Source organism: Muntiacus reevesi, chromosome 6 (genome assembly GCF_963930625.1).
Source record: "Muntiacus reevesi chromosome 6, mMunRee1.1, whole genome shotgun sequence".
Taxonomy (NCBI): domain Eukaryota; kingdom Metazoa; phylum Chordata; class Mammalia; order Artiodactyla; family Cervidae; genus Muntiacus; species Muntiacus reevesi.
In genome coordinates this window covers 7,261,714-7,275,314 of record NC_089254.1, presented here as the reverse complement: position 1 = coordinate 7,275,314, position 13,601 = coordinate 7,261,714, and the positions used below count along the sequence as shown (strand labels likewise).

At 46.4% G+C, this 13,601-nt stretch overlaps 1 protein-coding gene across 1 annotated transcript in view; it reads left to right on the top strand.

The window, feature by feature from the left end:
* Positions 1-13,601, top strand: part of ABCA13 (ATP binding cassette subfamily A member 13) — a 366,717-nt gene that overhangs the window by 109,400 nt on the left and 243,716 nt on the right. Inside the window, exon 28 of the mRNA XM_065938900.1 lies at positions 9,666-9,779. Coding sequence (XP_065794972.1) covers positions 9,666-9,779 — 114 coding nt within the window. The remainder of the gene's footprint in view (positions 1-9,665; positions 9,780-13,601) is intronic.

The window sequence follows — 13,601 nt, the reverse complement described above, 5'->3', positions numbered from 1 at the left end:
CACAGGAGATCAAGGGGAGAAGTCTCTGAGGGAGCCTCGGGGGGAGTCTCTGGAGGGAGCCGCCTGCCGGGGCGGGGGGGACTCCACAGTGAGGTCAAGGGGGAGAAACCTTTGAGGGAGCTTCTGGGGGGAGCTGCCTGCCAGGGTCGGGGGGACTCCACAGGGAGATCAAGAGGGAGAAGCCTCTCCAGCAGCCCCCTGGTTCTCTGTGGCAGAGTTCAGGTCGAACCAGCCAGCACGGGCCAGCCCTGTTCTTCACACCAGGCCTGAGTGTGGACTTGGAGTGGGGGGATGACCTGATACCCACACAGCAGGTCCTGCGTGGGCTTTTTTATCTTAGGGACTTGGGGCTCCTGAGGTGTAAGGAGTTCTCACAGAGCTCCTAGAGAAGGAAATGACAACCCACCTCAGTATTCTTGCCTAGAAACCCCATGGACAGTGTAGCCTGGTGGGCTCAGTCCATAGAGTTGCAAAGAGTAGGACACAATTGAGCATGCTTGCACCTGGAATTAAAGTACAAAGCTCATCAGCTTTTAAATGTTAAGTCTCAGTTTATCAAATATGTATTGAGAGGAGGTGGAGGGAGAGATACTAGGGAGGAATTCCTGCCTGTAGTCCTGACCCTGCTGGAGCCTCATCCAGCCCTCACACCCATGAGGGGTGTTAGCAGTGACCTCACTCACTCCTCGGATGAGTCTCGGGTTAGTCAGCATGGCAGAATCTCTCAGCAGGGGTCGGTGATGACTTCTGAGGCCAGGTCTGTGTGTCTCCAAGGCCCATGTTTTATTTCTCTGGCGCACCTCACTGTACCCCTACCCTGGCATGCACATGCTAGCAGAGCAGCTCTGTCCTCAGAGGAGCTGGTTGTGGGCAAATGGGACATGGATCCTCAGTGACAGCAGGGTCGGGGGATGGTGAGAAGACTGCTTCCCGCAGGATGGGTGGTTATGGGAGGTTATGGTAGGGGAGGCTGGTCACTGCTGGCCTTAGGGCTTCTGATGGGATGAGGTGCGGGGGTGGGTACAGTGTGGGTGGACACCTGTTCCTGGTTCTGCACTCACATTAACACGTTCACATGCAGATTGAACCACGTGCTTCTCCAAGGTTCCGGGAACCATCACGGACACTTTCCCAGATCCTCTCTCGTTCACTTCTCAGAAGAGACCAGTAGGGCAGGTGCTTGTTGTTGAAAATCATTGAGTCGTGTCCGACAATTTTGTGACCCCATTGACCATAGCCCACCAGGCTCCTCTGTTCGTGGGATTCTCCAGGCAAGAGTACTGGAGTGGGTTGCCGTTTCCTCCTTCAGGGGATCTTCCCGACCCAGGGACTGAGCCCGAATTTCCCGCATTGGCAGGTGGATTTTGTGCCACCGAGCCATCAAGGAAGCCTGCGGGCAGGTGCTGGTAGGCCCATTTTGCAGACGGAACGTAGTGAAGGCTGGTAAGGTTTACTTTCCCATGTTTATTAGCTGGTGCATGCACGCTCAGTCACTCAGTTGTGTCTGACTCTTTGCCACCCCATGGACCGTAGCCCACCACACTTCTCTGTCCATGGGATTTTCCAGGCATGAATACTGGAGTAGGTTGCCATTTCCTCTCCAGGGGATCTTCCTCACACAGGAATCAAACCCATGTCTCCTGTGTCTCCTGCCTTACAGGCGAATTCTTTCGCTGAGCCATCAGGGAAGCCCTCATTAACTGGTACATGGAAGCATATTGTGAACTCCATAGCTGTATGCTTTTTCACCAGCCATATTTACAGTGTTAGTTATCATGTGGGAAAGAGCTTGTACCCTGCAGCACCCTTTACTATTATCAGCCTGGGACACTAGATTCCCGATCAGATGCTCTGCCTTTGTGTATTGGTGCGTGGTGTTTATCCACCTTCAGCATGCCTTCGGGGGAGCTTTGGGAGGATGAGAATCAGCCTCACAGTTTACAGATGGACAGAGGCTACTGGTGTTTTTACCATTAAGTGGATATAAAGCCTGATGATTAAGTAACTGAATAGAAATGAAAATACTCTGCTTTCTGCTGCTTGTCAAAGATGAAAGATGTCCACGAGGTGGGAGCCTCCCAGGACTGGAGTCCGTAAGTGAACCTGGTACAAGCTGGAGGTGCATGCGCCCTGCACACAGGACTGTGTGTGTGCACAGAGCACTGTGGCCCCAGGAGGCAGCGATTGTCCCCGGGGAGCCCCTCGGAGGGAACAGAACTCGCACTCATTCGATGTCTGACTGTAGGCATCAGATCACTCATCTGAAAATAGGTCCTCAGTGTTCACCCCGGAGCGAGATTCTTGGGTGGGTGGAAATGTTCAACATGGAACATTTTATCAAAACGCAGCAAAATTGCCCAGAGAAAAAGTAATTACATTTACAAATAGACTAGTTTGATGTAATCCCCTGTAAAGCAGCAGTTCCTTGAGAAAGCAGCATCAGTAGGTCTGGGAATACACTGTTCTGTGAAACTAGATAATCCCCAGCCCCCGAGATGCATGCTGCTTCCGCATAGACCGTGGATGTCTATGCACTGTCATCATTTTGTCCTCGATTCCAAGGCCACAGGTTAATTAAGGTGACAGCTGTGAGATGGACAAGCCAGGACAGACAGACAGCCAGCCACATCCAAGCACCATGAGAGATGAGCACCTTCACCAGGCTGCTTTTATAAACTCAGCTTCAGAGCTGAGATAGTTTGTTCAGGGTCTCTCCATGGTCCTTGGCCAACCTGGCCTCCATCTCATGTCCTTTGACTCGAAAACCTTGTTGGCCTCCTCCAGGTCCCTCAGGCCTCATTCCCCTTAGAAGCAATAGGCAAATAGTCTGAATGCTGAGGAGGAAGCAGGGTGATGTAAATAAGAAAATAATGAGCAGAAAAAATAAACCCATAGCTAAGATCTCATGCTGCGACCCAGTCACCTCTTTCTTTCTTTTTTTAAATTTATTTTATTTTATTTATTTTTTAAATGAAAAGTTTTATTGGAGAAAAGTAGAACCACCACGTACACAAGGAAAAGAGCACAAAAATTCAACTGATACAGAACTGAAAGTCACAACTACCCAAAGTTGTTTGCGATTAGTTTTCAATTTCTTAAATGGCTTCCCTCAGTTTTTTAAATAGCCTTGCCAATTATTTTCAGATGAAATCGCATAAAGTTTTCAAAAAATTAAGAGCCTCAGCGAAGGGACCAGCTTTTAAGATAACAAAGGTGACACCAAGAGTCTCCTAACAGGATCAATTCTACCGAAAAATTCCTGAAGCACATAACTACTGAGTCTGTTAGAACAGTAGCTCATAGACCATCAGGGATTAGTTAGAACGCTGACTCAGACGGTCCAGTATGCAGAGAGGGCAAACAAAAAAGCTGCATTTCCCTGTCAGATGAGTTCACGTAAGAAAACCAAGGAGGTGCTAAGAAAATACAGGCAATGGCTGCTCAAAATAATTAAGAAGGCATTCTAAATACCACATATTATTAGACAACAGTGTGTAAAGTGATGCAATTAGAAAATAGGCAACTTAAAAAAAAATATGGTCACAGGTCTTTGAGAACTCAAGAAAACAATAGCAAACATAAGAGCTGAAAGTCTTCTCAGCTGAGGGGTGAAAGTGAAAGTGAAAATGAAGTCGCTCAGTGTATCTGACTCCTTGCGACCCGGTGGACTGTAGCCCACCAGGCTCCTCCGTCCATGGGATTCTCCAGGCAAGAATACTGGAGTGGGTTGCCATTTCCTTCTCCACCCTTGTTTTTTTTTTAAAGTCAAAATTAACTGCAAGTAAGAGAGGCTATTGTCTAAAACCAGCAGTTATTAGGTGATGGATAGGTGAAAAGAGAACCCAAGCAGTTTCTCCCAAGGAGGTAGAAGTGAAAACAAGACTTGAGGCTGTGGCATTTCTGAGAAGTGTGCCCACTTCCAAGTGGGGCTCTGAGCTCTGAGCCTCCCGGTCTCCCTACAACCTTCTGAAGGTTTTGTTCAAGTTCTTGATTCTGTAAGTTTTCTATTTCACCAGTTTGGGGAAGTTTTCAGCCATTATTCCTTCTGATAGCTTTTCAGCCCCACTTCTATCTTTCTTGGACTCATATACAAACATGGAACATTTTGTTATTATCCTACAGGTCCCCGAAACTCTGGCCACCTTGTCTGTGTTTTCCTCTTGCTCATACTGGTTGATGTGTATTGTCCTGTTCTCAAGTTCACTGCTCCTGTCCTCTGTCATTTCTGCTCTTCTACTTGAGATCATCTGGCAAATTAAAAATACTTCTTGTTACGGCATTTTCCAGTTCTGTACTGCTCTGTGCGTATCTGTCTTTCTAATAACTTGTATTTTCTTGTTGAGATTTTTCTGCTGTTTAATTTGTTTCAAGATAATTTTTAATTGCTTGTTGAAGCATTTCTATGATGACAGCTTTAAAATACTTGCCAGATCATTCCAACATCAGGTTTGTCTCAATACTGGCATCAGTTGACGGCTTGTGAGTTCTCTGGTTCTATGCGCGGCATGTGATGTTCAGTTGTACTGTGGGCATTTTGACTGCTGTGTTCAGAGACTGTAAAAAATGCCTTTCATTTTTGCAGACAGTCTGTTGTTTAGGTTTAGCACATAGGTCTCAGCCTCGTTTGTAGGCTGTGACTCCAAGGATGTTTAATCATCATGGGCTTTGTGCTGTTATTTTGATCTGCTCGGTTCATCTGGTGCCCATGAGGCTTCCAGCAGTTTCCAGTGCTGCTGCCTAAAGTGGGGAGGGCTTCTCCAGGAAGTCTGTGCCTCTTAATCCCCTTTGCCTATTTCACTGGAGACCACCAGTTTGTTCTCTGAATCTGAGTGTGTTTCTGTTTTGTTTGCTGATTTGTTGAATTTTTTATGCTAAGTAAAATAAGTCAGACGGAGAAAGACAAGAACTGTATGATATCATTTAAATGTGGAATCTAAAAAAAAAAAAGAATGAAACTAGTGAATATAACAAAAAAGAAGCAGGATTTTCTTGGTGTTGCAGTGGATAAGAATCTGCCCGCTGATGTAGGAGGCATGGGTTTGATCCCTGGTCCAGGAAGAGTCTGCTTCCTGTGGAATCGTAGTTGTTGTCTGTGGAGCAACTAAGGCACAACTAAACCCATGTGCCTCAACTGCTGAGCCTGTGCTCTAGAGCCCGAGAGCCAAAACGACTGAAGCCAGTGTGCCGGAGCCTGTTCCCTGCAACAAGAGAAGCCACCGCAGTGAGAAGTCTGCGAACAGCAGTGAAGAGCGGCCCCTGCTCGCTGCACCTAGAGACAGCCCGCTGTGCAGCAGCAAAGATCCAGTGCAAATAATAATAATAAAAAGACAGCCCTTAAAAAGAGAGCAGACTCACAGATGTAGAGAACAAACTAGTGGTTATCAGTGGGGAGAAGGGGGCAGAATAGGGGTTGGGGAGTAAGCGGTACAAACTCTTATGCTTAAAATAAGCTACACGGATATATTGTACAGCATAGGGAATATAGCCAATATTTTATAATAACTCAAACAGAGTATAATCTTTAAAAATTGTGAATCACTATATTGTATACCTGTAACTTATATATACTTCAATTAAAAAACAAAACCAAACCAAACCAGAAATGGTCTTCAGATGTGCAGACTCAGCAGTGATGGGTTTCCCCCTCCTGTGATAACTGGGCCTGTTCTCTAGCCCTTTCTCTGCTCTGAGTTCCGAGTCCTCACTGGCTTAGATCTCTTGCACCTGTCTTGATTGTCTCTGACTTGTCCTTTTCCTTCTTTGTCTCCAGCCTCCTCTGAGGGCTGGAGTGGGGTCCCTGTTATGGCTCCAGACCAGCCCCCAGTCTGTCCCCTTTGCTTTGACTCTGAGCCTGTGCTCAGCCTCTGGGTCGCACCTCTTCCTGTGGGGTCGTTCGGGTGTCATCACGGCCTCCCACCACCTCCTCTGTGCTCCTGGATGTTTCTTGAAATACAAAGTAGTTGCTTTATAATTTTCTCCTGTCTTACCCTAAATCAGTTCCAGATTAAGACCTTTATTCTGACGCATACACCGGCCTCGTCTTTTGAACAGAAGGATCTCTTCATGTGCCCCTTGGTGTTTCCCATGCTTGCTCATCCTTAGGAAGAGGCTCACACTTACCCGGGTGGGTAAATAACACAGACGTTGTGTGGGTTCGCATCTCTCAGGGTCGTCTGAAGGCAGGAGGGAGGCGTATGGACAGGCTGCACCTCCCTTTACGGCTCAGACCCCCAGCAGACGAGCAGGGGTGGGGCCCAGGTGCAGGGCAGGGAGGGCAGGAGGCAGCAGAGGCAGCTGTGTGCTGGTGACTTCATCCTGGCCTGGACTCCTTGTGGGAATTAGCGGCAGGAGCCCCTCGCTTCTTTCCAGCCCCGGAACTGGTGTGACCTGTGCCCTTGTGACCTCAGAGGTGTGTGGTTGCACTCCCAAACCCTCTTTAATCTTATCTCTTTGCATTTAGACTGTTTTTGATATAGAAATATAGTAATGTGGCCATAGGCATCTTCATGGGGCTTTCAGGGTGGCTCAGTGGCAAAGAATCCACCTGCCAGTTCAAGAGATGCAAGGGACGTGGGTTCTATCCCTGGGTCAGGAAGATACCCTGGGGTTAGGAAATGGCAGCCCACTCCAGTATTCTTGCCTGCAGAATTCCATGGACAGAGAAGCTTGGCAGGCTACAGTCCACAGGGTTGCAAAGAGTTGGACACGACTGAGTGTGCACACACACACACACACACACACACACACACACACACACACACAGGCATCTTCATGGGTATAGATTTGTATTTCATTCCAATTATTTCCTTAGGATAGTATCCTTTTATTTTGAGAGAAAAATGCAAGGGAGGTTTTTGTAGGTCAGTGACTATGAATATTTTTTACAATACCAAATTATTTTACAAAAACCTTATGCTCATTTGCTCTGCCAGCAACAATAAATAAGTACAGTTTTGCAGTATTGGTGATAATGTAAATTAACACAGGCACTATGGAGAACAGTATGGAAATTCCTTAACAAACTAGGAATAAAACTACCATATGACCTGGCAATCCCACTACTGGACATTGTTATTGTTCAGTTGGTGAGTTGTGTCTGACTCTTTGTGACCCCACGGACTGCATCACGCCAGGCTTCCCTGTCCTTCACCATCTCCTGGAGTTTCCTCAAATTCATGTCCACTGATTGAGTGATGCTATCTAACCATCGCATCCTCTGACATCCTCTTCTCCTTTTGTCTTCAGTGTTTCCCATCATCAGGGCCTTTTTCAGTGAGCTGGCTCTTTGCAGCAGATGAACAAAGTAGTGGAGCTTCAGTTTCAGCATCAGTTCTTCCAATGAATATTCAGAGTTGATTTCTTTTAGGATTGACTGATACAATCTCTTTGCTGTCCAAAAGACTCTCAAGAGTCTTCTCTAACATCACAGTTCAAAAGCATCAATTCTCTGGTGCTCAGCCTTCTTTAAGGTCCAACTCTCACATTCGTACATGACGGCTGGAAAAACCATAGCTTTGACTGGATGGACCTTTGTTGGCAAAGTGATGTCTTTGCTTTTTAATGCCGTCTAGGTTTGTCATAGCTTTCTTTTCAAGGGGCAAGCGCTTTATGGCTGCAGGCACTGTCTGCAGTGATTTGGGAGCCCAAGAAGATAAAATCTGTCACTGCTTCTACTTTTTCCCCTTCTATTTCCCTGGAGTGGCTACCCACTCCAGCATTCTTGCCTGGAGTATTCCATGGACAGAGAAGCCTGGCACACTACAGTCCACAGGGTTGCAAAGAGCTGGGCATGACTGAGCCACTTTCATACTACTGGGCATATACCCTGATAAAACCACAATTCAAAAAGATATATGCACCCAAGATTTCATTGTAGCACTGTTTACAGTAGCCAGGACACGGAAGCAACCTAGATGTCCGTTGACAGAGAATGGATAAAGTTGTGATACATATATGTAATTGACTACTGAAGTGAAGTCACTCAGTCGTGTTAGACTCTTTGCAACCCCATGAACTGTAGCCTACCAGGCTCCTCCGTCCATGCCATTTTCCAGGCAAGAGTCCTAGAGTGGGTTGCCATTTCCTTCTCCAGGGGATCTTTCTGACCCAGGGATCGAACCCCAGTCTCCTGTGTTGCAAGCAGATGCTTTACCATCTGAGCCACCAGGGAAGCCCCATTGACTACTACTTAGCCATAAAAAGAAATGAGTTGGGAGTCAGTTGTAGTGAAGTGGATGAACCTAGATCCTATTATACAGAGTGAAGTAAGTCAGAAAGAGAAAAATAAATATTGTAATTAATGCATATATATGGGATCTATAAAAATAGTACTGATGAACCTATTTGCAGGGAAGAAATGGATACACAGACTTAGTGAACAGACTTGTGGACACAGTGATGGAAGGAGAAGGTAGGATGAATTGAGAGAGTAGCATTGAAATGTAAAAACATTACATTCAGTTCAGTTTAGTTCAGTTCAGTTGCTCAGTCATGTCTGACTCTTTGCGACCCCATGAATCACAGCATGCCAGGTCTCCCTGTCCATCACCAACTCCCGGAGTCTACCCAAACCCATGTCCATTGAGCCGGTGATGCCATCCAGCCATTTCATCCTCTGTCATCCCCTTCTCCTCCTGCCCCCAGTCCTTCCCAGCATCAGGGTCTTTTCAAGTGAGTCAGCTCTTCTCATCAGGTGGCCAAAGTATTGGAGTTTCAGCTTCAACATCAGTCCTTCCAACGAACACACAGGACTGCTTTCCTTTAGGATGGACTGGTTGAATCTTCTTGCAGTCCAAGCGACTCTCAAGAGTCTTCTCCAATACCACAGTTCAAAAGCATCAATTCTTTGGTGCTCAGCTTTCTTCACCATCCAACTCTCACATCCATACATGATTACTGGAAAAACCACAGCCTTGACTAGATGGACCTTTGTTGGCAAAGTAATGTCTCTGCTTTTAAATATGCTGTCTAGGTTGGTCATAACTTTCCTTCCAAGGAGTAAGCGTCTTTTAATTTCATGGCTGGAGTCACCATCTACAGTGATTTTGGAGCCCAAAACTACCATGTGTAAAATAGATAGCTGGTGGGAATCTGTTGTATGACACAGGGAGCTCAAACCGGTGCTCTGTGAAAACCTAGAGAAGTGGGATGGGATGGGAAGGGGGAGGGAGGCTCGAAGAGAGGGGATATATATATATATAGTTATGACTTATTTGAGTTGTTGTATGGCAGAAACAACACAAAAAAGCAATTATCCTCTAATTAAAAAATACAGTTAAAAAAATACAGTTTTGCTTTCTCCTAAATAGAGTTGGGTATCATAAACCAGATCATAGATGCTAGTTGAGAATGTATGGTTGAGGAGGACTTGTGGGCAGATGTTGCCTTATGTAGCCAGTATATACTGGAACATTCATTCTTAGAGTGACGTGTACCCTGGGGACTCCATGGTGAACGATGGGCAACACCCAGTGGAAGAAGCCTGGAGGAAGGGGCGCTGGCATGGTCACCTCATCCGGTGACGTGTGACCTTGGAAGATCTTTGCTGTGATGGCCAAGTTGCATACAATGTGCATCTCCTTGTTGTAGCAGCCACAGGGCTGAAGAATCTTCCTAGTGCAGCACAGCTGGACTAGAGACACACCCTTATGTGCTTTGTTTTTCAGGTAAATCATACTTTTGATTTTGTGGGCAAATTGAAGACTTTATCAGAAATACTGCTGAATGTGTCCAGCAGTTTTCAGAGCAGCGGAAACGGCCAGATGCTCCACCAGCTGCAGGTGAGAGGTGGCCCCTTTGCCACCAAGGGCTGGGAGACCCCAGGTGTGTCTGCAAAACCAGAAGTGTCCTTCAGAGGGTGCTAGAGAGTCACCTGGGGCTTGGCTTTCCCGGGTGGCTGGTAATGTTGATGTAAAATTGCGTAAGTGTGAAAACTTCTTGTAAATGATCAGTTATTTTGCCCGTGTAAGATCTTACTGCTGTGAGAATGATCAATAATTCATTAATACTTATTTGTGCTTTAAATTCCATATTAACTTAAAGCTTTTTTTTTTTTTTTTTTGAGCAGAGAATGGTTTGTTTCAGGGCCATGCAAGGAGACAAGTAGCTCGTGCCTTGAAAATCCCTGAGTTCCCCAAAGGGGTTCAGTTTTTTATTGGAATATATTTGCTCTCCACTGCTGTGTCAGTCTGCTATACAGCAGAATGGATCAGCCACACATATACGTATATCCCCCCTTTTGGATTTCCTTCCCATATAGGCCCCCACAGAGCATTGGTTTGAGTTCCCTGTGCTCTACAGCAGGTTCTCATTAGTTACCTATTTTATACATAGTCTCAGCAGTGTATATATGTCAGCCTCAGGCTCCCAATTCCAGTTCATCAGCCCCTGCCAACTGAAAGCTTTTTGGAAGGTTTGCATGCCTTTGAACTGTGGGCCTATTAAAACCCTTCATTCCCTAATATTCTGTATTGAGAACATAATGTATTCCAAAAAATCATGGACTGTAGCTTCAAATGTCTCAATCTCTTCAGAGAGGTTACAAAACTTTAATCAGGGTAGATCACATGATAAGTTTTTGGGGCATCTGTGTGGCTCTAACTTGAGCTTGAGAAAATATACCTATGTCTTGTTCTTGTTTGGTTTATTTCTTATCCACCAGAGATGTAGTTCTAGCTGGTTCTGAGCAGGGCCTCAGAGCTGAGTCTGGATTCCCAGCCCTGTCCTCAGTGTGTGTGATCTTGAACTTCTGTGTGCCTTGGGCTTCTTACCTGTGAAGGGAGGAAAGAGCCATAGTTGTGAGCTGTGAAGCGATTTAAATTATGTAAAGCACTGGTATGTAGGAAGATGTCTCTGTGTCTGGGTCCTTCCCAAAGCAGATACTGAGATGAGATTGCATGTGTGAGGATTTTGTCAGGAAAAGAGGTGTTGGGGCAGAGGCAGGGAGGCAGGGAGGTAGGAGAAGTTGGTGAAGCAGGGGAGGCAGTGAGGCAGAAGGAGGCAGGGGAAGCAGGGAGGCAGGGGAGGCTGGGGAGGCAGAGGGAGGTGGGGGAGGTACGAAGGGAGAGGGAGGCAGGGAGGGAGCGGGAGGCAGAGGGAGGCTGGGGAGGCTGTGGAGGATGGTGAGTCAGGGGAGGCTGGTGGCGCAGGGGAGGTGGGAGAGGCAGAGGGAGGCAGGGGAGGCAGGGGAATGAGGGAGGCTGGGGAATGAGGGAGGCTATGGAGGCAGAGGGAGGCTGGGGAGGCAGGGGAGTTTGGGTGCTGGGTCCCCAGTCAGCAGATCTGGCCCTGCAGGATGGGGGCCGAGGGGGGTTGCTGGGGAGCGGGAGAAACACCTCCATCGAGCTGAAGTCAGTTACCATGGGGACGGGTTCCTGCGTCGGGGCGCCGTGGCTCTTAGGAGTGACCTTGGTGGTGGTCACGACTGAGAGCAGCCTGGGGAGGTGTGGCCTCTGGGCAAGCTGAGGAGGATCTCCAAGCATAGCAGTGGGCCTTGGCAGGTTCCGTTCCTGGAGTTGGAAGCCTGGGATGCTCTTGTGTGGGCATGGCTGTTATTGCTTTCTTCTTTGTTTACTCATGGGTTCATCTGCTGCCATAAAGATCAGTAGACATTTTCTGTTATGAATCGTATACGGTAAATAGTTCAGGTTTTGATAAGGGCTCTGCTGTGACTACAGACGATTACATGCAGTATGTGTGGGTATGCTTAGGCCCTTCAGTTGTGTCCGACTCTGTGACCACACGGACTGTTGCCTGCCAGGCCCCTCTGTGGGATTCTCCAGGCAAGAATACAGGCATGGGTTGCCATGCCCTCCTCCAGGGGATCTTTCCGACCCAGAAATTGAACCCATATCTCCTATGGCACCTGCATTACAGGCGGATTCTTTCCCACTGAACCACTGAGGAAGCCCTGCATGCAGGATAATAAACAGCAAATCCAGCCTCTAGAAAGTAGCATGAGAATGTAACAGTGACCAAATCCATCTCAAGAATCAGGTGGTTTGTGGAGGGGTAGGGAAAAATTAGGAGCTTAGGATTAATAGATAGTCACTACTATATATAAAATAGAAAAACAACAACTTACTATATAGCACAGGGATCCATATTCAATATTTTGTAGTAACCTAAAATGGAAAAGAATATGAAAAAGAATGTAAGACTACACATATGTATAACTGAACCACTATGCTGTACAACTGAAATTAAGACAACTTTGTAAATCAAACATTCTTCAGTAAAAGAGAAAAAGTCAGGTAGTTTCATGGCGAAATCTTTAGTTTAGCTGAATGCTGTTTACACAGTAGTCAAGTTAGAAATTAAAGCCACTTATTCAGTTACTTGAAGAACTTTTTGCTAAGAGAATGAAGTGTGGTGAGTGGCTCTATTTCTTAGCATCAGAATCGCATTCAAGGAGTGTCCATAATATCCTTGGACTTTCAGTAACTGATGCCAGGGTCCTTTGTTGGTCTGGCTCTGCCCCCAGAGGGCCAGGTTAGTATTCTGCTGATGCCGGCAACCCTGACTTACTTTTTCCTTCAATTAAAAGCATCTTTTTGTGGAGATGTTGCTGAGATTAAACGACTAATACATATAAAGTGCCTCCCACAATGGTGGGTGAGTAGCTAGTGCTCAGTGAAAGAAGATCCCTGGAGACATAAATGGCAGCCCACTCCAGTGTGCTTGCCTGGAGAAATCTGTGGACAGAGGAGCCTGGTGGGCTACAGCCTGTGGGGTCACAAGAGTTGGACACAACTTGGTGACTGAACAGCAGCAGTGGCAGTGTGAGAACATAAATAAGATTTTAAAAAAGAAGACACTGAGGTTTCATCACGAAGTCCTGTCATCTGTAGACAAGAGTCAATAAAATCATCACATATAAGGTGACTGTGAAATTAAAGAGCTAAATGCAGAAGGTGGTTCTTATTTGAAAATTGTCAGAAATCCTCAAGTTATCAAGTTGTTTGGTAAAGCTAAGTCAGGATAAAATCAATATTCTCCAGGGAGCTGACAAATCCCCAAATTAATCCCCACTCAAAACTCCCCCTCCCTTTGCCTAATCCTGCGTTGGCCCCCTGCATCTATATTTTCACCCTCAGTGGCTTGTCAAGTGTAGTGAGTGGTACCACAGTGCAGGGGTGCACGTGCCAGCTGCCGGATAAGCAGGCAAGTTGCCATCAAGCTGATGAAAGTAATCTTGGAGAACCTTCCACAGGGAAACCTTTGACCAGTGAGTGGAGCTGGAACTGTCAATAGTGAAAGAAGATGTGCATAAGGATACTAAATGTGCTTCCAGTGGGAAGGCTTTGAATACTGCGGGTTCAAGACAGGGTTTGGGAAAAGGCTGAAACCTTTCGTCAAATGTTTTTGTGACAATGACCCCCTCTTTATAACTGGCCCTTGGAAAAGGCAACACAAAGGATTTATATAAAGGACCACCAAATCGTTTTGTTAAAGATTTGAAAAAAAGTCAACACTGAATTCATTCTTTGTTTTTAATGAGTGTGTCCTAAGTGATTCAGGGGTGTTCAACTGTTTGTGACCCCATGGACTGTACCCCACCAGGCTCCTCTGTCCATGGGATTCTCCAGGCAGGAATACTGGAG